General features: G+C 34.4%; 2 protein-coding genes across 5 annotated transcripts; one reads left to right on the top strand and one right to left on the bottom strand.

Moving 5' to 3' along the window:
* Positions 1–4,480: 4,480 nt before the first annotated feature.
* LOC115966343 (glutathione S-transferase T3-like) lies at positions 4,481–5,568 on the top strand. The gene is made up of 2 exons (XM_031085591.1): positions 4,481–4,924; positions 5,014–5,568. Exons 1-2 carry the CDS (start codon positions 4,481–4,483, stop codon positions 5,566–5,568), a joined length of 999 nt encoding a protein of 332 aa, XP_030941451.1.
* Positions 5,569–8,472: 2,904 nt separating this feature from the next.
* On the bottom strand, positions 8,473–22,592 carry LOC115967925 (cycloartenol synthase 2). 4 transcript variants are annotated; one of them, XM_031087078.1, is made up of 19 exons: positions 22,458–22,592; positions 22,009–22,212; positions 18,951–19,136; positions 18,612–18,701; positions 18,251–18,445; positions 18,061–18,145; positions 16,988–17,154; positions 14,996–15,184; positions 14,664–14,777; positions 14,408–14,530; positions 14,169–14,291; positions 13,996–14,091; positions 13,620–13,676; positions 12,292–12,338; positions 12,062–12,205; positions 11,742–11,919; positions 10,218–10,298; positions 9,513–9,596; positions 8,473–8,899 (listed from the first exon to the last, which is right to left on the bottom strand). In XM_031087078.1, exons 2-19 carry the CDS (start codon positions 22,204–22,206, stop codon positions 8,786–8,788), a joined length of 2,271 nt encoding a protein of 756 aa, XP_030942938.1. In that variant the 5' UTR covers positions 22,207–22,212; positions 22,458–22,592; the 3' UTR covers positions 8,473–8,785. The 4 variants fall into 4 exon arrangements, with proteins under 4 accessions (XP_030942938.1, XP_030942936.1, XP_030942937.1 ...); XM_031087076.1 differs by having other exon boundaries at positions 22,009–22,215; XM_031087077.1 differs by lacking the exon at positions 22,458–22,592 and adding an exon at positions 22,314–22,401 and having other exon boundaries at positions 22,009–22,215.
* Between the last annotated feature and the right edge of the window lie 2,253 nt (positions 22,593–24,845).

Consider the following 24,845-nt stretch of genomic DNA (forward strand, 5'->3'; position numbering starts at 1 on the left):
TAGTGCATAGTGATATTGTAATTTTTTTTTTTTAAGATAAGTGGTATTGTATTTATAAACAATAGATTATTTTCAAGATTTAATCTTAACAATCATAATTAGTATGTTCCAAGAAACAATATATCAAATGAACTTATAGTTTATCTTTTATTATCTTCTTAGTACTATGAACAAATTTGTTATAAAACCATGTAGACCACAAAATTTATCTCCTACTCAAGATTCATCTTCTTATTAACACCCTATTAAAAAAAAATAAAAAGACATGTCCATAACATTTTCACAACAAATCCTAAGTGGCAAGTTGTTACTAGTTGTTACTATTTGAGCAAAAAAATAATCTCAGTGATAGGTTCAAATTTGAACTAATAACAACTAACCACGTATTATTTGTTGTGAAAATATTGTGAGCGTAACACCTATTATTTGTTGTGAAAATATTGTGGACGTAATGTCTCTAGCCCAAATCCCAGAGTCGCCATTGCCCAAACCACTGGCCTTATCCTCTTGGTCTTCGATTATTTTTTCTTATCATCTTTTTTTCCCTGTCATTCAAACACTCTTTCATCCTTCCTTATTTCAAGAACACACAAACTCTTTCATTCACTCTCTCATCTCATCATCTCTCTCTCTTCCTCACAAAAATTCCATAAACATTCGTATGAGATCATCCTTAAGAACATAATTACCCCCTATCTTTCCACCGTCACATAGGTAAAACTTTATTTTACCATCTTTTTGCATTTTTGTCAAGTGTGTGTGGGCATTTATGCTTTGTTGTGTTGGATCATTTATTGTGTTTTGTGCTCTTTATTTGGGCTAGGATTCACATGTTAGCTTCATGGCTAATGTGTGAACTTTCCAAGTGCAAAGATCAATGTCCTCTCCTGGACCTGTGCTTGTGGGCTGTGGTTAGGGTTTCCATGTGAGTTTGAACCCCTTTGCTACACAAACCCAAGGATCCACCATTCACCAAAGGGCGGGTGGGTTTTTTTTTTTTTTTTATAAAGGATCAACCAATAACTTGACCACCTACTTGGTTGAAACCGTTTGGGACCCTTCAAATTAAAACTAAGTTGGACAGGTGGACAAGGTTGAATGGGTTATTGCACACCCATAGTGATGGTGGTGGTGGAGGACATGAGGTTAAGGCACTTGACCCATTTAAAAAGAAAATGCTAAAATACAAAACTTACCCTCTAAATTTCAAAATTTTCATTTCAGTCTTCTAAGTTTGGGTTTTGTCATTTCAGTCCTCTAAGTTTTATTTATTCTCAATTAAATCCTTCGTTAACAATTTGTTAGTTGCTGCCATTATGTATAGCAAAACAACGTTGTTTTGTCTTTTTAAACAAATTTAAATTATTATTTATTTATAAATTTTAAGAAATTGTTAATTTTAAAATTAAAAAAGGCGTAAATGTCCTTTTAATTCATACATTTTGATTTTTTTTTTTCCATTTTGTTCTCTACATTTTTATTTCACCACTTTTAGTCCCTAAACCAAATAACGCATATTATTTTCGTTCTTTCCATCAGTCAATAGACAGAAATATCTGAGGTGGCTGACGGAGGAATTAAAATATTATTAAAAATCCACCGTAGCACTCATCACCCATGTGGCATGAGTGATGAGTGCCACAGTGGATTTTTAATAATATTTTAATGTCTATTGACTGACGGAAATGACTAAAATAACACGCATTAATTGGTTTAGAGACTAAAAGTAGTGAAATGAAAATGTAGGAACCAAAATAGAAATAGGGCCAAACTGTAGGGACTAAAAATGCATTTACGCCTTAAAAAAACCCAAAAATGAATTTGAAGAAACGGCAATGTATGGAGAACAACATTGAAGAACAAAAATTCAAATGTAAGTTCAATCACTTTCTCTTCCTCTCAAACAATTGAGTTAGGGATCTGTTTTTTGGTTTTTTTTTTTGTTTTTCAAATTAACATTTTACTTTTTGGGTTTGATTTTTTTGTTCTTCATATTAACATTTTAATTTATGGGTTTGTTTTTGAGCGTGGGGGTTTGTTATTCAAAGTAGGGGATATTTGCCCTCTAGCATCATATATAGTTCGTTAGTAAGCAAGGCTTTAAAACAATTTAAGTAAGAAAGTAACATCTCGAGCCCTAGAGGCTCGACTTCAGTGTCAAAACTCAAGCTTCAATGGCTTGAGTTCTCATTGTTGACATGGAGATTTTTGCCACTTGGAATTCGAGTTTCTAAGACTCAAGTTCCATAGAAGAAGAATAAGAAGAATCAAAAGAAGAAGATCTGAAGAATTTGAAGAAGAACCCACAAGAAGAGAAGAATAGAGGAAGACGAAAGAACTCACCTAGACACTCATGGAGGAAGAAGACGAACAAAGGAGGAAGAAGAACAGGTGGTGAACGCAGGAACTCAAGTATTTAAAACTCGAGTTCTAAGCGGATTTTTTTCCACATCAAATTGCCACCACATGCAACTCGAGTTTTAAAAACTCAAGTTCTAAGATGGAACTCAAGTTTTGCATTTTGTCCAAAAGAAAATTATAAAGAATATTTAGATTTAAAAATTACGCATAAACAAATTTTTTTTTTTTGAGAAACAAACACACGCACACACACAAAAGGGAGAGGGAAAGGGGTTCTAACACAAAAGCATAAACAAAAATTGACCTTAGCTTATAGACTTTTTTTTTTTTTTTCTTTTTTGTAGAGTCAGCTTATAGAAAGACTTGATTGACCATACTTATAAATGTGAGATATTAAATTGATCAAATTGAAAATTTAAGGACCAAAATCGATAACTTGTGTAAATAAGAGACTAAATTGCATTTAGCCTAAATCATACTATAACTTTATTCACAACCATATAATATTGGCTTTTTTTTTTTTTTTTTTTTTTTTAGCAATTCAAAACTTAAAAGCAACTAATCCAACTCTATCATAACATAGGACACTATTCTCAACTTCCTTTGCATTATACTTGTTGTGATTATGATAATAACTTTTAAAGGTAACGGACTCTTTGTCATATCTAAAACTTGTTTGGTAAGTCAATTTAAGATCAATTTTTAGTTTTTAAAACAAAATGTGGTAGGTCCCACACATATTGAAGTTGTTCCACAAACTATTTTCAGAAACCATTTTTAAAAAAATAAATGTACCGTGCATCGTGCAAAACAATTTTTAGAATACAATTCCAATCTATTTTTAGTTTTCATTTTATGTTTTAGCTTTTTTAGAGCATCTCCAGCAGCTAATGTAAAGCCAAATTTGGACCACCAAACAGCACTGTTCACACTCCAGCAGCTGCTCCAAACGCACAGGTTCTCTAAATATTTTTTTGAAGTTGCTACATTAATTCTCTTATTTTAGAGAACACTGTAGCAACTCTATTCCCTTATTATATATTAAAAAAATTAAACAGTGGCATTTAATTTACAATTCTTTCTCTCTCCCAAACGTTTTTCCTTCTTCTCTATTGTTTGGTTTCTCTTCAGAAAGCTCCCTCTCTTCAAAAACGCCGCTCTCACGAAATCAACCCTCGCCGCTGCTCTCTTTCACAAAAATCTCGCACCGTGCCTTTCAATCGAAGTTCGCTCAACCACCTGTGACGAAGAATAGAGTTCTGAAGCTCAACCTTGAATATCGGTACACATTTTGGTTCTTTTCTCTCTGTCTTTCACTCTGTTCTTGATCTTTTTTCTATATTTTCTATTTGATTAATCTTATTAGAGTCAATAAATTAATCTCAACCTTGAATATCGGTACCCAAACCAAAAAAAACAAAAAACCCCAAACAAAAACATTGAGAATCTGAATATCGGTACCCAAACTTTAATCTTATTATGTTTTTTTTTTTTTTTTTTTTTTTTTTTTTTTTGGTGTGGAAATATTGAGAATCTGAATTCTAGGTTTTTTTGTAGCTGAAATTGTGATGGCAATGATGTTTGATCGATGAATTCATATTGGGTTTTGCATGTTTGTCATTTTTGCTTGGTGGGTTTTTGATATCTATGTGGTTGGAATGGTTTTTGGAAAATGTTTTCTGGGAAATGTGCGTGTAAATAATTCTATGAATGAAAATGTAAGTGACTAATCTAATGGTTCATGTTGCATTGAGTTGTGTAGTTCTAGAATGTGGTAATTTCTGTTGCTTGGTTCCATGAGATTTTGTGAAAATTGTTTCTGAATGTATAATCTTAATTGTGAGATCTCTTGTGCTGTTAATATTTTGGGTTAAGAATAAAAAATTTATAGATAGCTTTGAGGTTGAGTTTTTTAGAATGTGGCGATCATTGTAGTTTTGTTCCTTATGGTTTCTGTGTAATTGAGATAAATTATTATTAATTGCTTGAAACTGTGGTAGAACTGGGAGTTTGATGCCAATAAACCATGAACTGAATGTAAGGGATTCCTTACACATTATAGAATTATTGTTTCTATGTAACTTAATGTAAATTATTGTTTTTGTTTTTGTTACTAGGAATGGATTCGAGTATTCCAAGGGACACATCTTTCACTAATCTTTTAGAAGATAGTTATGATGAATATATGTCAGGATCTTCACGTATAAGTGAAGATAGTGTTCCACAAGCTCAAGCATTTAGCCAAATGTCTCCACCCCAAGTTGAATCCACAGCTAAGAAACTACAACGTGGCAGCAACTTCACCATACAAGAAGACGTGCTTCTTGTGTCCGCATTTCTCAATGTCAACCAAGATGCAGTGCAAAGCACTAACCAAAAACGCACAACATATTGGTCAAGAATTTGGGAGTATTACCACCAATGGAAGACCTTCACTTCTGAGCGTACAGTGAGTTCTCTAACGAACCGATGGTCAACGATTCAACTTTGCACCAATAAGTTTTGTGGGTGTTTGGCACAAATTGAATCAAAGAATGAAAGTGGTAAGACTAATGAAGACAAGGTACATCTTATAAAGAAATTTGTGTTAATTTGCTAATTTGTTCCAACTATTTCAAGATAGTAACTATAAACTATTTGTTAATTTTTCAGCTTAATGCAGCAAAAGAGCTCTATCAAGTATTGCAGCATACCAAATTTCAATATGAACATTGTTGGAATTTATTAAAGCATTCACCAAAATGGTTGGCTATTGGTAACAGTCAGCAACCAAAAAAAAGAGGGAGATATGAGCCATCTTCACGTTCTAATCTAGAGTCAATAAGTTTAGAGGATGGTGATATTCCACAGGTTCCAATTGTAAGCTTGGAGAGACCACTAGGGGTGAAGGCCCAAAAAGAAAGATTGAAGAAACAAAAGTTCGGAGAAGGCACGACTTCACATATAGAAGACATATTGAATGTCATGATGGAAGAAAGAACAAAAATGAGTGAGATGAAAATGGCGTGTATTGAGAAAGGACGTCTTGTAGACCAGGAGCATGATATGGCACGAATTCAACTTAAGGATAAAAAACTTGAAATAGCAAGAATGAAGGAGGAAAATGAAATGGAGAAATTGAGAATGGAAAAGCTGAAGGAAGAAAAAGAGCTTATGATAATGGATATAAGTATGTTGTCTCCACTGCAGCAAGAATATATTCGTTAATGCCAAATGGAAATCCTTGAAAAACAAAGGTCTTGTTCTTAGACTATTATCATTATCAATGCTTTTATTTTGTATATGATTAAAAGAGCTCTTTAAACTTGTTTTGTATATTGGGTCACTCATTTTTGTTTTGCTACAATATGATATTGTTGCACTATTCATTTTGTTTTGCTACAATGTGATCCTATTGCACTATATACAATGTGATCTTGTTGCATTATATATGTATATCTGTTTTCCCCTTCTGTTTTTCTGATGGTAATCTCCCCCCCTCGCTTGAGGCAATTTGTAAGGGAGATGCCTTTGCTTGTAATCCTTCTTAGTCTTTTAATGAAATTGCAGTTCATAAAAAAAAAAAAAAAAAGGTGGTGTTCAACCTTATTGTATTAAAGCTTTGATTGTGCTGTTGTGTGTGTGTGCGCTGCTCTCTGTGTGTGTGTGTACTCTGCTCATATACAGGGGCTGTGTGTGTGTGTGCTGCTGTGTCTATGCTGCCCAGAAAGTGTTGTTGCTCTGTGTGTGTGTGTGTGTGTGTGTGCTGCTGTGTCTATGCTGCCCAGAAAATGTTGCTGTTGTGTGTGCTGCTGTGTGTGTGTGTGTGTGTGTTTGCTTGCGCTGCTATGTGTGTGTGTGTGCTGGTTGCTGCTGCTGCTGTTGCTGTGTGTGTGTGTGTGTTTGCTTGCGTTGCTGTGTGTGTGTGTGTGTGCTGGTTGTTGTTGCTGCTACTGCTCTGTGTGTGTGTGTGTGTGTGTTGCTGCTGCTCTGTGTGTGTGTGTGTGCTGCGTGTGTGTGTGTGTGTGTGTGTTGCTGGTACTGCTGTGTGTGTGTGTGTGCTGCTGCGTGTGTGTGTGTGTGTTGCTGGTACTGCTCTGTGTGTGTGTGTGTGTGTGTGTGTGTGTGTGTGTGTGTGTGCCTGCTGCTGCTGTTGCTGTGTGTGTCTGTGTGTGTGTGTGCGTTGCTCTGTGTGTGTCCCTTCAACAGGGGTTGTGTGTGTGTGTGTGCTGCCCATATACAGGGGCTGTGTTGTTGTTGGAAATTTGAAAAATATAGCTGTTGGGAATGAATAGAGAAAGAATAAAAAAATATTAAAAAAAGAATAAAGAAAGGTTAAAGAAATAATGAAGAAATAATATTTAAATGAAATAGAGAATGGAATAAAGAATCTGTTGGAAAGTGGATTTGAAAAAGTTGGTAGTTAAATGTAAAAGTTACTGTAGATTCTCCAAATAGTACAAAAATTTGGAGAATCTGCTGGAGATGCTCTTAGGTGACTCTTTTTTGCAAATATTTGGATGGCATTGTTCTAACTATCTTCAATACTAGTGGTCATATCCTTCCCTCTCTGACAAATCATTCATGATGCGAACAACAACAGAGAATCCTGTGTCATGAGAATTGTCTGGTCTTGCTGTCAGTGAAAATTGTTTTTTTTTTTTTTTTTAATATATAATAATAATAAATAAGAAATAGAAGTAGAAAGCAAGCCCATTTTTTTTTTTTTTTAATGATTCGATAGTTACAATATGGGGAAGAAAATTTAAAAGATATTAATATTAGAATCACTCTACTAGTTAAAATATAAGGCTCTTGAGATTTGACAAAACAATTTCTCAAAACACCTAGAAAACTAAAAACATAAAACACAAATTAAATAGGCTCTTATTTTTCTTCCTCTATTTTTACTCATTTTCCTAACTTATGGATTTTTTAGAATCTTTTTGCTTTTGACAATTTGATCCTCATTGTTTCAAAAAAATTCATATTTTTTTTTTTTTTTGATAAAATATAGTTAACCCTTGAGGTTTGGGCTAATACCCACAAAGTCTAAGATTTTTCAAAACTAACCAACTTAATTCTTAGTTATTGTGAGAAAGAGGAAAAAAATGAGTAACGATTTAGAAACCAAGTAGATTAGTTTTGAAAAGTCTTGAACTTAATTGATATTAGCTCAAACCTCAGAAATATTAACTGTATTTTACATTTTTTTTTAATGAATTTTTCATTTTACCATTTTTTTTTTAATAAGCAAAAGGTGAGACAACCAAAACGGATATATGTATATATTAGAGGAATTGCATCATTTAGTGTAAAATAGAAAAAGTTGCAAATTTTACACATTTTTGCCTAAAAAATGCCCACATCAGTGGTCTATAATTCCATGTAAATACAAAATTGCTACTATTTACACAATTACTTAGCTTTCTATTTGATTTTTTAAATCTCTCTCTCTCTCTCTCTCTCTCATCCACAGAAAAAGGCGAGGAAAGAAGAAGAAGAAATTAACTCAAACAAATCTAAAACCTCATCACAAATCGAACTCAAAAGAACCCAAAACAAAATCCAATGGAAAACCTATTTGAATAAACCAAATCAACCCAAAACTCACGCTAAAGCTATGGTTGCTGCTGCCATGGAAGCTAGGGTTGAGTGCTTGCCACTGCCATGAGAGAGAATGAAGATTCGCACCTAACTGAATTGAATCAGGTCTGTGATGGTTGGTTCAAGGATCGGATTTGCCTTAAGATCTATCTACAAATGCCAAAAATGGACTTGGATTGATATGGGTTTGTGTTGAAGTGAAGTTTTGAAGTTTGTTTATGGAGTTTTTTTGGTGAAAGAAGAGAGGAGGAAGAAGAAAAAATGATGGGCAGAGAAGGAGAATGGATGACACCATGAGAGATAGAGTATTGTTCAGACAAAATAAAGAGAGAGAGAGAGAGAGTTTTAATGTGGGTAGGGGTGGGGAGGTTAAATAATAATAAAAAAATGAATAAAAATGATTATTTAAAGAAAAGAAAGTATATAATAAATGATTAGATGTTGGGGTTTTTGCAAATTGTTAAAATATGTTCTTATGCTAAAATAGACAAAAAATTTTAAATAGACCAATGCAAATCCTCTTAATAAAACAAAAAAAGAAGAGGTTTTATTTATTTATTTTACATCTCAGAAAACCCTACAAAGATCTGATGGGAATAAGATTAACCCTATACAAAACAGTAAATTTGAAATATAGAATAGATGAGCTAGTGACTCGTTACAAATTTTCTCCCTTTTCTCTTTTGAGTTGTTTTGTGCTCAGGTGACTGATTCCTACAACTCGCTATTTGTAAAGTCCGAAGGAACTAGGGAAAGCTAAAATAAAAAATTTTAAAAAGGGCTGACAAAGTACTTCAACTTCCTAAAAAATGGTACTGAAAATAACAGCAATGTTGGCTTATGAAGTCTGTAATACCCGACAGCGGTATTCTCCCAATGCCCAAATAGGAAATATGTTCCTGTAAGCAGCGTAGGTGATCATACAATTCCTGTTGAAGACCCCCATGATTTCCTGTGATAAAAATAAAATAAGTATTATCAAACAGAAAATTAGCATTGTAAATAAACAGCAACCTTTCCCTTTTTCCATAAAAAGTTTCTACAAATATTTCATAAATCAATGCGCTTAGGGTTTTCAGGATCTAAAATAGTTGGTTCAACTCACAGTTTCGGTTCTTAAAAGCATGAGCTCAACCCCCAATTTCAAAAGTGGCACAGTTTTAGCATAAGTTTCAGACCAGATTTTCAAGTTTATTTATTAAAATGCAATTTTAAGCCACCAAAGGAAACACATTGAAAATTGTTTCTATAACTATTATTAATCTATAATTGCAACGAGAAAATATATAAACAAAGAAAATTATCAAAGAAAGAATAAGCAATTTATCATGGTCAAAGAAGGGCATAAAAAAGAAGCTTTAAATCAGAGGAAAAAAGAAAGAAAACAGGAATGACATACATGCCGAAGCCATGTAATTTCCATTTACCATCTGCCTACTTAGGTCTAAGAATAATCAACGACTTCAACCCAGATATAAGCGCCGACATTTTGAAAGAATGATGTAAGATGCTGGTTTTTATGGAAATCGATCAAACATGCTATTCCGAGTACATTATATAATTACCTGTTGAGGAAAATCTCCATTCTCCATTTGAGAATTTATCAAAAATTTGGCCGCCTGGTGCAGTGGTGTTGGGTCCCTCTCAGCCTGGTCCAGAAAAATTACAAGAATAAAATAAATTGCACGTGCAAGAAAATATAACCTATCAGAAGGTATTTATTAGAAGACATATCCAAATCCAGCTCCTTTGCAGTTCTCACAAGGAATTCCAAGTTGAGTTGGAAAATCTCAACCATGGAATCATGGTTGAAGAATTAGATAATGTCAAATCATTCAAAAAATGGCACTCTTTCTTTTCATCTTTCTTTGTTCACATGGATTTGATGTGTCCCAATTTTGAGTTTCACCTGCAGCCAAAGGTTGCCAGACAAACAACACATGCAATTCTGATTGGAAACTCTGGAGGAGCCCACTCTAATCCAAATCCTTATCAACACTAGAAAATTTCATTGAAATAAAAACATGTGGCACAAGCGTTATCAACTAAGCTCATATTCTTCAAATACTCTTATAAGGAAAAGGAACTTCCATTTTTTCTTAAACTGTTATTAATGGCACTATGAACATATGAACATACTTCCGATCAAAAGTAAAAGGAGGTCAAAGAGGCTATATGATAAGTAAATTAAATCAAAATTGTCCATTAGAATCATAAGCTATGGAACCCTTGTCTACAAAACAGGTCATGAAGTAAAACTTGATGCATACCTGCCCAGCATCTATAAGGGCCGAAATAGCCCATGCAGTATTTACAACATGAGCCCTGTTGCCCTCTAAATTTGAATACACCTGTTGCCAACATAGAAAAAGCAACAGAAAATGCATTTAATATAATGATTGACAAGACCTATATAGAAATATCAGCATTGAGCACCGTTGGATTTTGTTTTCTCACCCAAGCTTAGTGGTTTTATAAGCTAATCCATGTTATCAAGAACCATTTCAATCAAGTTAAATATACTACATAATTTCCTTTCTCTTTGTTTACGCTTGTAATAAGTCTATACTCCAAAATTTGAAAAATGCATAATTTCAACATAGAAAATAAATAGAAGCTTGGGAGCCACCCCACAAAATTTGAGAGAGAAAACCCCCCTCCCACTTATCAAAACCACAAAGGAGGATTTGAAAATTTTGGACCTTGGCCACTAAGAAGCCCTTGGCTCTGCCTCAACATGGAAAGGGATCAACATTATAGTAGGATGGAAGCTATTAGCTACACCAGCATTGTTATCCAGAGAAACTAATAGCGTTGGTCAGTTACAGATTATGAATAAAATTAAGAGAAAATGAACAGGCAGTATGGGGATACTGCTTCAGGGATAGGGGTCTCTATCACAATCCCCATCAAGCTCAAAATACTATCTTGGAATGCCCGTGGTAAGAATGATGTGGGTAAAAGGCAAAGTATCAAAAAATCAATTAAGGGATTAGAAGGAAACATTGTGTGCTTTCAGGAGACAAAAATTAGGTCCTTGACTAGGTAAACAGTGAGGAGCATTGGCAGAAACCAATTTGTGAATTGGTCTTGTTTGCACTCAGTGGTAACTTCATGTGGTATTTAACTATGGGACAAAAGAGTCTTTTACAAACTGGAAGAGGCAGTGAGCAGTTTCTGTTTCCTGTAAGTTTAGAAGCGCTGTCGATGGCTACATTTGGGCTTTTTCAGGAATATATGACCCAACGCAGCTGGGGAATGAAGACAACTGTGGCAGAAATTCGCAGGGGTACACGGTTGGTGGGGATTTGTGTTTTTTTTTTTTGGGGGGGGGGGGGGGGGGGGGGGGGGGTGGGGTTTGGGGGGGATTTTAACGTCAATCATTTTCCTAGTGAAAGAGTGGAAGCAGAAAGGATTTCCACAGCCATGTGGGATTTTTGTGATTTCATTTCAAATCAGGGGCAGATGGATTTACCATTGAAGCTGGTACTTTTACCAGGTCCAACAAACATGAGCATCAATGTCCAAATTGGACAGGTTTCTCATTACACCACATCGGGAAGAGTACTCCAACGACCATTTTCCAATTATGCTTGATGTTAATAGGATAAACAGAGGGAAGGTATCATTTAAATTTGAAAATGTGTGGCTTAAATTGGAGGGTTTTGTAGATTAGGTTAAACAATAGGGGCCAATTTATCAGTTTCTTGGGGCACATGTAAGACTGATATATTAAATGTCATGCATGCCTTTGGAAAGAAGAGCATATCTGATGCAAAAATCAATAAATTTACCTTGTTTTGACATGAAAGATAGCTCTCTCCCCAGCCACCAGAAGGAAGCTGCTTAGACAGTAGAAAGTCACAAGCTTTCTGGATACTAGAGCAATTGTTGAAGTTCTTTCCAGCAGCCACCAACCCTTTTACCCCAAACCACGTACCATAGGTGAAGCAAACACCCCAAGAACCATACCTGTTCAGCACTTTTAGATATTAAAGGTACATAACCCATGAAATAAATAGCAAAAGCAAATCACTTGTCACACTTGAACATGAATAAACAACAAAGAATTCAGTGAGACACAGCTCCTGGACTAATAGATGCAGAAGCAAACCATGAACCATCTGATTCTTGTATCTTTTCAATGAACGTAACAGCTCTTTTGATACAGAGTTCTATTTCTTCTTGACGATGCCCGGGATATGATTTCTTAAATAATGTCAAAGCTTGAATTGCTGCTGAGGTGCATTCCACATAACTACGGCCATTAAAGTCATTATCAAACATTAAATTCATCTCACAAGAGAACATAGCAACTAATTGAAGTCAGTGTAGATATCTTACGGATAATCAATAACAATGTCACCGAAGGTTTCTGCAGGGTTGATCAACTGAAGACAAAGAACAAGATGGAATATATTACCTTTCCATGATCTACAGCTTAACTAATGATGGAACACATGTTTCCGTGCATGTTTTCTATGCATAACAACTAAGGCAAACTCATGACACATTTTATAGTGTGCAAGTTAACACAACTTTTTTTCATTCTTCCAGTAAGATTATAGTCTATGAAAATTATTGAAAATTTTCCTGGCCTTTAACTGTGGTAAATGACAATAAATACATCAATACTTCACCCACTAACCCAAAAAACAAAAAATCAAGCCCATTTTACACTAGTAAAATTATTTAAATTTTATGCAAGTATACAATCTGTTACTACATGATTTAGCCTGATATCTTCAGCAAAAGAGCTTTAAGCTCAAAATCAAACATTAAAGAAAAAAAGAGGTGGGGGTAGTACGGGAATTAAGGGCCTAGTGCATTAGTCATTCAAGGAAAAATCAACAAAACAGAAAGAAAAAAGAAAAAAAGAAAAAGAAAGATAATATAACTGAAAAAAAAGGTGATATAAATGATGCCTTCCGGCCCCCAAAAGAAGAAGAAAAAAGAAACAAAAATTTAGTAGAGACAAAAAGGGAAAGAGAAAGAGGATGGCCAGATAATTTTTGAGGAAAAAAAAGAGTAGAAACATATAAAAGACATGCACAGATTACAGGATAAGAAAAGAAAAGAAAAAATAAAGCCCCTATACCAAGGGTAAACTTGTGTGAGAATAATAAATAAAGGTGATGATCAACTGAATCCTTAGAGATAAGCCAGGCAACAGTGAAGCACAAAATAGAAACATTAACAGCAACAGGTCCACCGAAGAGGCTCATGGTAATGGGGTATGATCTTTGTTATTTTTACGTGAAGTTCCAGATCTCAAGATTAATGACCAAAAACATGCATCAGAAAGCTTGAGATTTGGACTTGAAAGGGGGAACAAATATGAAAGTTTCATCCTTTTTCTATATTTCATACATGCTACATATTTGATGGGTAATCCCAAAAAAAAAAAAGGGAAGAAGACATCCCACATGATAACAACCACAACATCTAGACATAAAAAAGAACAGACTCAGCCATAAATATATAAAAAAGAACAGAATGAATGCTTATACCTTATTGATTATAATAAACACACCCTAACACTATACTGCTCAAGGAAGGAGACCATTAAAAGTAACTCATGGTTGCCCACAAGCCTTAGAACGGGATAAAATACAGTAAGTAAAATAGGGAAACTTAAACATTACTGGGAACAAGCACTAAAAGGAGGCTACCTCCAACCACTGATAGGATCTTGTGAGCTCATATGTTGCAAAACCACCATCTCCATTCTGCATTGATATTAAAAAATAGCCTATCAGAAATTATCTCAAACACAATGGTTGATACTGTGTACAGATGGAAACAAGAACAAGCAGCAGGATGAAAAGGCTTAACAAAAGTTACTTATAATACAATTGGCAGAGTTTGCGTGAAAGTATTAGCAGATGACCAAATTTTAAACCCATAAGTATACTCACATAGACATGCAGACCACAAATTACCACTTTCAGAGAAGGTATGCTCAGCACATCGAGTAGAAATGATTGGTGATGCACAGGCTATTAAACTAGTATAATTATTTAATTAAATTATCAGACTGCAAACTACCTGTAATGAGAGAAGGACATTTACAGCGTCATAGAATTGCTTTGCATCTAATGGTTCACCAACATATGTTGGAATTTTAGATAATAAAAGGGCAGCCTGAAATATAAAAGGAAAAAAAAGTTATAACCCACAAAATAACCAAACAAAATAGTTTGAGATTAATAAACTCTTACTTTCAATCCTTCTGCTGTGCAGTCTGAGATGGGCCAACCATGATCGGCAGTTGAGAAAGGCCAGGCGCCTTTTGAAATGTGGCGATACCAAAAATCAAGATTGCCTGGGCAATCATCTAAAACCTTCAGAGCAAAGATAAACCAATCAACAAGGAAAAAGGTGAAGGAATTGAATTAATCACAGTACTAAGAAGCCCTAGACAACAAATAAGTATTAATAAATGAAGAAAAAAATTCACCTGCGATTTTTTTATGAATGTATGTGCTTTTTCGAGAGTTGGACCATACTCTTCCAAAAGATTGGTTGAAATGATTGCTTGAGCAGCAAAAGCAGTATCCCATAATTGACTCCCATTATAACCCTGCAACAAAGTCATCAGTATGCACTATAAATTTTGATATATAACCAGAGTCAAATTGTATGAAACATTTTAATAATTGCAACTTCATGAAAATTGCACATTTGAATTGGTTATAGAAAGGAACAACATGGACCTGCATTTTCATGCCATCTTCAGCAATCCACAGATAATCATGTATTCTGGGAAGATGCAACTTAAAAGCTTCTGAATTTGGATCTTCCACCCAACAACAGAGCATATTTAACACCTGCAAATCATAGTAACTTCAAACTATAATTCTCAAATTGAAATAAAAAGCCTAACACCTTGTCTCAAATTGGAATACAGAGATTAGATTATGAACCAAAAGAAATTGTATAATTCTTAATAATAAATTAACTGCCAGTACTGACAGCAAGTACCTCACCCTCCTGTTTAACAGATAGAAGTTCAACACCAAAAAAGAGTACGGTTGAGACAAAATACCTTGTTTACAGGTCCTATGCAAATATAACGAGTATTTTCATCTTCATAGTGTATGTGCTCAATCGCAGTGTGAAGAGCCTTTTCTCTCAATTTTTTTCCAGGCCAATGCATTAAAACTGGCTCAACAACTTTATGAAGAGATGCCCAAAGTACATCCTGCACCAGTGGGTGTGGGTAGTACAAATCTTCCTGCGAAAAGAAAATAATGAATCCTTTTCCCATCATAGCACCGATCCAAATGAAAGTATAAATTGGTAGCTGCTAACACCAGCAAAATTAACTAGAGAGTTATGCTTTTTCATATTTCTTAGCATTTTACTAGAACCAAAGCACAAAGTCTCTCCATTCAACCTTATTGCCAAGGTTCTTAGAATACCCAAAACCCATAGAAATTAGCCCATTGTGATACCTGAAATTTGTTTGCATCGCACACAGGACACAGAATGTCAACTTTAATGCATTACTCTCTCATGGTACCAAAAAGAAGTGACCACCAAAAATGGATCATGTTCAATGAGTTCAGTGTTATTAAAAAAACTCAAACCAATGGCACTTTTACTAAGGATTCTATTCACAACTTAGGTATCAATACAGCATTTGCACCACAATTAAGAATTCAAGCTAAAACACGAAAAGAATTGACAGAAAACAATCCAAGTTACTTTCTCAGGGTGGTTTAGTATACGATCTTTTATGAGTATTTGAGACATATGGCTCTATCTACATTCCCTATAGCCCAGGAGTTGTGGTCTTTTGCATTTACAGCCTTTGGAGTGATAGGGGTGATGCCAACACAGGTGACTTTCTGTTTTCATGGACAGCCATTTCGGCAAGCAACTCCTAATTGCATCTTGCATCATGTGGACCATTTGGAGAGAGAGAAACCACAGGACTTTTGAAGATGAAGAGAAATCAATGCAAGATATTAATAATAGTTTTTTGAGATCTTTGTTTGAATATTGTGCTACAATTGGCACTTATAAAAATATATTGCACTCCAATTGGGCGGGGGGGGGGGGGGGGTGAGTGTCATGCAAGGATGCACGGACGCGGCTCCCAGGCCAGCGCACCCGCGTCCGACGCGGCGGGACGCGGCGACGCGGGAGGGACGCCGCAGACCGCGCGTCCGTCCCGCGTCGTGCCGCGTCGCGCCACGTGGCGGATCCCGACTCGGGCCGACGCGGGCCGACGCGGCCAAAATCGGCGCCGACGCGGCCGAAATCGGGCCGACTCGGCCGAAATCGGGCCGAATCGGTCCGTATCGGCCGGCCATATCGGCCGGCGACCGATACGGCCGAAACAGCCGGAATCGGCCGAAAGGCCGAAATCGGCCGTGAAAATCGCCGGAGAGGCCGAAATTCTGGCCTCAGATGCGTTTCTTGCCTTATTCTTTCTTTGTTTTGTGAATCAAGTATATTAATGTGTTTTTTAAGAATATTTTAATAGTAAAAATATAGAAAATATAAATAAAAATTTTTAATAATTTTTTAATCGCCGAGTCCCGCCGCACCCGCACCCTACTTTTTCAAAAATTGCCGAGTCCCGCACCCGCACCCGCACCCGCACCCGAGTCCCGAAACGCACCCGTGCTTCATAGGTGTCATGTAACTCTGTTGTTGATATTTTGGACCATATGAATGTTTGTTTGTAATTGCTTATGGAAGCTCGCCATTTTGAGCTATAATTTCCTTTGAATAAAATATTTTACTTATAAAACAAAATTCTCAACATTCTTATGTTGAATAGTCCAAGGCAAGAATTGGCTGTTGATACATTTGTGAGCAAGTAATGACGCATGGAGTTTCAACACAATGGTTCAAGTCTGTAATTATAGGAATTTTAAAGATACAGATTTTTTAAAACATCATCAAAATTTCTTCCAGAATTCTCAATAAGGTGCAGAGAAGAGTGCAAAGTAATGCAAAGAATTAAAAATGTATCTTTACATGACAAGCTTAGATTTGAATGGATAAAAATAACATTTTGACCAACCTTTGCACATAGGCTGCGTGCCTCATTCCAATCTATTTCATGATAGGGGACATTATAGAGCTCCTTCCTCAAAGACAAAACTGTTGGTGTAATTGGACCTACAAATCTCTTCCCATATAAGTATGACATTGGCAAATAGACCATCCGGCAGTGACACCACATTCTTCCTGCAGAGTGGAATGAAAATTAATAGCTTCCCTTTGACATAATTTTGGTGCAAGAATTATGCACTTGTTACATACGTCATTCAGTAACCAAGTTCACTTCAAGTTTTTTGACAAATGAAATCACCATACAATGCAAAAGCAGAGGACAACCATAAAGGCTAAGGATAGTTGCATTCATCCCAGTTGTAATTTGTGCAAGAATCTTTTGGGGAAACTGACAAGTATGTCAGAGAAGTTTTTTTTGGGGGGGAGAGGGGAGGGGGGGTAATCAGCAACCCACATCATGAGGAAGATGCTAAAATAGGATGCAGAACCAAAAAAAAGGAGAAATAATCAATATATACGTCATAGACTCAAATTTCTCTCAAAACTGAGACTGGTGACCTTTTAGTGGTAAGTTACACACGTTATACAAAAAAAGTAAGTAACACACGTACCCCATCAGTCTGGGACCTAAGACCTTACCTCTATCCCATTATTGAGGGAGGAGGAAGTGCCATTTGAGCCAGAGCTCATTAGCAACTGAATTCTGATCTTGTTCAGCTCAAAAGCATCATTTTCATCCCTCAAAAACAAACTCAGTTCATTTGATTTAGATTAATGATTTCAATCATCAGCACCACATTCTAATGATATCAATAGAAAATATTGAAATTAACTTTAGAACCATTAAAGTTAATCAAATCCAAATCAAATTTTCAGTTATAAACCTGAATATCAACACCATGTCAAATAAATACAAGTCCCAAAGTAATGTACACAACCTTAGTGCATAGAACTTCTAGAAGAAAAACTCAAGTAATCAACTGTGATTTGGAAAAAAGTATAAGACCCATTTATCCTCTTTTTTATAAATAAAGCCATATTAGTGTTTGTTTGTATAAAGTATAATAAATGGTTGTTTACCTGGATGAACTGGGAGCAAGTAAGGAAGAAGCCATATCTCAGGGGGAAGGGGATTATTGCCAGACCATTCAAATGCTCCAAGTACCTATTACCAATAAGCAATACAAAAGGAACTAAGCAAATGCCCTAGATCACCAGCAAACATCAAGTTCATTGTTTAAACTGAAAAGATAAAGGATAAAGTCTCAACTGAAAGCCACATCTTCCCCCATGATGTTATCGCAGTAGCACTGCCATGGCTCAGAATCCAGGTATGCCCTCTCTCAATTGCTCCTTGGCCATCATTAGCTCCTTCACCAAGCAACCTTAATGTAACATAGCTTAAGACCGTACCAAACATGGTACTTGGGCCCTCAATGTGCAATCCCCACCCACCATCTTTGTTCTGCACTTACATATCTTTACATTAAGATGGTTTTTGGTCCAAGTGCAAGACTCTACAAAGGAAAGAATTTAACAAACAACTGAAAATAACTAAGAAACTGACAACATATAATACAGGAAAAGTCAGGATAAGCTGTACTTGTAACATTGTAGAAAATTGTAATTACCTGATGATTGTAGAGGTAACGGCACATTTCCTTTTTATGTTCTTCAGATAAAACTGCATTTAGTGCTCCAGTGACAGACAAAGTAATTACCTAATCCATTATACAGGCAAAAAGTATGTCAAGAATAACATGATTATTTCTTTTGCAGAAAATTATAAAAAGAAGATACATATCAAGAAAAAAGGCATTATAAAAAAGATAATTAACTTTGACACCCCTCACACATTTTCTGAAGGCAAAATACAATTGTATCACAATGATTACCAACCACAGAACTTATGAGGTCGTTAGAATATCTTCTACAACAAAAGAGGCGCTGGTGGTAAAATTAGCACTTACCAAGCCAGGCAAAAGAAACATAGGACCTCCATAGTCCCCTGGCCAATGTCCATCATGGGCTTGGATAGTTGAATAGAAACTTATAGCCCTTCTTAACGTCTTTGTCACCATCTCCTCTTTAACATCCTCTGTTTCCTTTACTTTGACTTGGGGTAGAACTACATCACGTGGGTTTTCCTTGGAAAACTGTATTCAAGTAAGGAAAGGCCAATGGTTAAATATAAATGATGAAATTCAAGTATCAAAGAACTTAACATATGGCTTTCATGCAATTACTAGAGTACTAATAATCTCATTTATTATTCTCAAGTCCCAATGCAGTAGAGCACTTTTTTTAAGGCAAAAAATAACAGAGCATCAATACAATAGTGAGCCTATAATTCAATCTCCGCACAAGATGGAAGACGAGATGCATTTGATCCAAAGGCCATAGGACACACCAGAGGGAAAAAAAAATCTTCAAAGAGCCAGATATTTACCAATGTATGCCCTTTTTTACCATTTTTATTAGGGAAGGAATTTGGAATTTCATGTCTTTTATTACTAATGAAAAAACTAAGAAAAAAAAGTTATATCTTTACATTGATTTTCTTCAATTATATTGGACCACATATAAGATGCCAATTGAATATCTTTATATATTCACTAAGAATAATCCACATTCAAACAGATTTATTTATATAATTCATTTGATTAATTCAATTAATCCATCCACAAAAAAACCCTGAATGATTAATGACGTCATTGTACAGTGAACACAGTCTTGTAGACACTATCTGGCTTGTTTGTTACATCAAGAACTCAAGAAGATACAAAAGCATGTTCTTTCCACAATCTGATGATAGAAACAAGGAATTTTCTTCTCTTCTTTCAAGAAACTCGGACCCTTCTTGTGAATGAAAATCAATTGACCCGAGAAAACACAACATGAAACCCACAATCATATTTCTTACATCATTTAAATCTTAAGTTGTAGTCTCTAGACATGTTGGTAAAAGTGTCAAGCGCACTTAGGCATAGGCTTCGTAGAGCCTAGGTGCAAAGCGCATGCGCGCACTTGATTGAAGTAAAGCGCACAATTTTCAAATATAATATCTCATAACTTCTAATAGAAATATCTAACAAATAATAAAAATGAATACTAACTCAAAATTTGTATACTTTACCCATTAGGTAAGTGCAATTGTACAATGTTTGTAAGTTCAAATTTTACCTAAGTTATTTCAATTCTTAAAATTTTTATATAGTAAATTGAAAAAAAATTATCAATGGTCAATATCATAATGATCTAGTCATAGAAAGTTTAAACATAATATTTTATATAATTCTCTTGTGCTTTATAAAAGTACATAAACATTATAGTTATGATCAAATGACGTATATGGTTCAATCAACATACATCTAAAAGTCAAAGAACAAAAAGCACAAGATATGTAAATTAACCTTGTTCATGTCATAATAAATAAATAAAATTGTTTGTGTAATACAACACCCTAAGGATAGTGGTTGTGTAGTAAATAATTGGTTTATGTCATTTCTTTCAACATCAAGCAATTAATTTTGATGATTCGTATCTTTTTTAGCAATAAAATAAAAAAGCATGCCTAGGCGTGCTTTGGGCTTCTTCAAAAAACTCCAAAAAAGCATGCCTAAAGCATGCTTCATTAAATGAGCTTTTTTTGGGCCTAGCAAAGCGTTGAGAGCTTGGGGCTTCGAGCTTTGAGCTTAAGCGCGCTTAAAGCGTGACAACACTTATTGTACTTAAGCGCGCTTTGAACAACACCTACTGTACTTGGAGCTGGAACTACTCCCCCCCTCCCCCTTTTCTCCTTTCCTTCTTTTCTAGTAAATTTATTGCTTGTCATAGAAAATCATCTAAAAATATGTCAATTATTTTATTACTTGTATGATATGAGCAGGTCCAAATTCGTCTGTCATTGGTTAGAGTAAATTTATTTTGATCTACATTCATGAGGTCACACTGTACTGGGTAATACTGACCTGCATGAATCATGATCAGCATAAAAGTACTGCGGCACACCTTGTCCCACTATTTAAAAAAAAAAAAAAAAAAAAAATCTTTAAAGCTTTATCAGCAAAAAAATTATTTTTTTTATTTTTTGATAAGTAGCTTTATCACCAACAACTAAGGGATGAGAAAGAAAATATTGCAGAATATTAATTATTCTGAAGTTTATTTAAATAACAAAGCATATCTGATTTATTATAATATAATTAAGGTAGAGTGAAGATAGCGTTTGAAAATGGGACCACCTGCTCTGATACCATGATAAATTACCCATTGTCTCAAAAGCTTAAGATGTTAGTAAATGGTGACTTTCATCATTCTAACACTAAATAGTAAAATGTAAGGATAAAAGAACACAAAGTGCTTAATTAATTTTTGGGATCAAAGGGTTCTTTGGGATTAGAACAGTTTCTGAAGAAATAAGAAAACCAAAAAAAAAACTATCATAGATTCATAGTGCTAAGAGTTCCTGTCGCTGCTATTGTTGACTATATGATTATGAATCATCAACTTGCTGACCACAGCATTAATGACTATGATACTGAACCATTAAAAAACAATCCATTTAAACTCATCAAACCAAGACACCACCTATAATTTGAATTGAGTTCTTGTCACAGTCACACAACTGTGATGACCTAACCAACACGTGAAAATCTCAATCAAGCAGTTTAACAACAAACAAGTAAACAACCACCAACTTCCTAATGAGGCAAACTCTCTCTCTCTCTCTCTCCCTACATACATACACACACACACACACACACACACACACACATATATATATAATTTTCTACAATTTCTGTAAAGTATGAGCATTCCTAATCGAATATTCCCAAAATAAAATCAAAAATAAATAGAGAAATTGTCAAATTCATTTCAAATTATTAAAAAAATCAACAGTTAATAAGAAAATTTATACTCAAAAGGATATCATTTTCGAAACAAGCAAAATTTCAATATTCATTGAAAAAAAAAATCAAACTCAATCACAAGGATAAATACATGCATATATTCATTTGAATATACCTGAATGCGCATAATTAGATCTGAGCTGTGCTTTTTGTGGAAGCGATTCTTGGTGAAATTCTCGCGAGCCGCCTCGATCTCGGCGAGTTGTTCCGGCGATCCGAGCTTGGGATCGAACTCCCAAACTTGTCGTCCTACGTGACCGTTCAGCGTCCTCAGCCATGGACTCCCTCCCTCCGCGATCTTCAGCTTCCACATTTTCCGCTACTACGCACAACGCAACAAACAATCAGCAATGCAACTCAGAGAAACAAAACTTCGAGAGCGTAAAAAAGAAATTGACAATGGAGAGTTTTGCGTTTTACTTTCCAGTAATTGAAAACAGAATGTGCATGTGAATGAGAGAGAGAAAGTCAAGAGTGTTTGGTTCTCGAGAAAATGAAAGAAAGAAAATGCGAGAGAGACAGAGAGAGAGAGAGAGAGAAAGAGGAAAAAGCAAAAGGCATTACCTATTGATTTGTCACTTTTTTCAAAAACGGATAGAAAGAAAAGAAAGACGGAGAGTTTAATTTATAGCAATGCGAAAGGCTAGAGAGAGAGAGAGAGAGAGAGAGAGCATGCAAACAGACACAAAATACGCACAAGGTTCTTGAATATAACTGAGATTTTTTTTTTTTTTGAAAGCGAATATAGCTGAGATTTCGAGATAAGGGCCAGCTGTTATATGGCACTTCCTTCTTCCTGTATTTAGCTGAAATATCTTATACAATTTTTTTTTTTTTTATAACTAAAAATATCTTATACAGCTAAAGTTGAATTTTTTTTTTTTGCTATAAGTATAGTAAAATTAATTGTATAGTACAGTGGGACTATGTGTAGTGCTAGCCATAGCTTAGGGGTTTAAATGAATTCCTTGACTTGGCCAAAATATATATAATATAATATAATATAAAATTTTTTATTATTTTGATCCTCTAAAATAAAATTTTGAACACTCTAATCCTAATTTTTTTTTCAAGCACAACTAAAATAACCTTAAATATAATCCTCTTACCAATATTTTGTCATTTTTAAATTAAAAAAAAAAAAAAACCCAACAACAAGCCAATTTAATCTAAAACATTGAAAATAAAAATTAGTTGTTAAATCTGAAGTGCTTTTAATTTATTATTTATTGAGTGAGGACTAGGCGCATGAGACATGCCAAGAGTGATTGAGTGAAGATAAAAGTAAATGTTAACACAAAAAAAAAAAAAATTTAGTATCTATTTGGGAATAATTTATCTAACTTTTTGCTAAAAGTATAAAATAAGTAAGAACTCACATGAAACTCACAAATAGTAGGAATAAAGATGAAGTAATAAGTTGGCTTATAATCAAGACCATAACACACTTAATACAATCACAAAGTAAAATAGTTGTCAAAGTTGAGTTGAACTATTAAATACAATAATTATAAAGAGTTAAAACAAACTAATAGATAAAAGAATTTTGAGTAATAATAATTAAAGTTCACTTAGCGATAATAATTAATATGTTTATTGTATTTGAAAACAATAAATGATTTCCAAGATTTCATCTTAGCAATAATAATTAATATGTTCATTGTATTATGAAACTATATGCCAAATGAACTAATAGTTTATATTTTATTTTTTTGCTAATACTATGTTCATTGTATTTTTTCCCCCTTTTATGGAGAAAAAATGGGTAGGGAAGCGACCAACGTAGCAATCCTACTCTCGATCTCCTATCTATTTGTTAGTTGGGAAACGTTAACGAATGCGTTGAGGACATTTGTTAATGAACTATTTTAATAAAGTTTCTATGGAAAAAAAAAAAAAAAAGCAATTAATGTTTAAAAAGTTTTTTCAATTTCCAATAAAAGTGATATAAAAACTTTCCTTAAATATTTTATTAACCATTGCCCTAAGAAAACCCTTTAACATGACCCTTATTAGTTTACATGAGTAATACTTAAAGAGTACATATAAAAATGTGGCTAAGGATTATTACTTTGGAAAAAAATGGCTAATATTTGCCACATTTTTTACTTGATAGTTGATACTATTCAAGCAAATTGATCGAGAAATAGAACATCCACAATATTTTTACAACATTATTAAAATAATTTATAGATGGTAAATTTTAATTGTTACTAATTTGATCTCATCACTAAAATGATTCTTTTTTGTCCATTATTAATATTTATGATTTGTTGTAAAAGTGCTGTAGATATAGTATTTCTCTGACCAATATATATATATATATATATAGAGAGAGAGAGAGAGAGAGAGAGAGAGAGAGAGAGATTAATTAGAATTTGAAATTAATATCTAATTTTGCACTATATACCTAAATTTATATATAAAGAGAGATCAATTAAAATTTAAAATTAATATCCAATTTTATACCATATATTTAAATTTATGTACGTATTACCCTATAATTATTTACTTAAATTTATGTCATGTATCTACTTAAATTGCAATAGGTTGTATCCATCAATTTTACATAAGAGAACTATTTTTTTCTACGCTAGTCAGCCACATTATTGCGGGACTTGCGGCAAAGATGTAGCCCCAAGAGGGTAGGGACTAGGGACTGTTCATTGTTGTCTTGTCTATCAAACTCTTTTAAGAAAAATATACTATAGTTTATGGCAAAGGTCGCTTTCTGAATTCTCTCTGACTTTTCTTCCGCGCGCGTGGCGCGGGCGGGCCCCCCCGGGGGTGGGGATAGTTTTTATTTTTTGCTGAATAAAGAGGGGGTAATAGTTTATGACTCATAAATGTGGTGTTACAATCCTTAGCCTACTTGGTCTGCGTTTATTGTTTATACTGTTTGGTATAAATGCACGAGACTCATTATATTTTTAGATATTTTTATAATAAAAA

The sequence above is a fragment of the Quercus lobata genome, chromosome 11 (assembly GCF_001633185.2).
Source record: "Quercus lobata isolate SW786 chromosome 11, ValleyOak3.0 Primary Assembly, whole genome shotgun sequence".
NCBI lineage: Eukaryota > Viridiplantae > Streptophyta > Magnoliopsida > Fagales > Fagaceae > Quercus > Quercus lobata.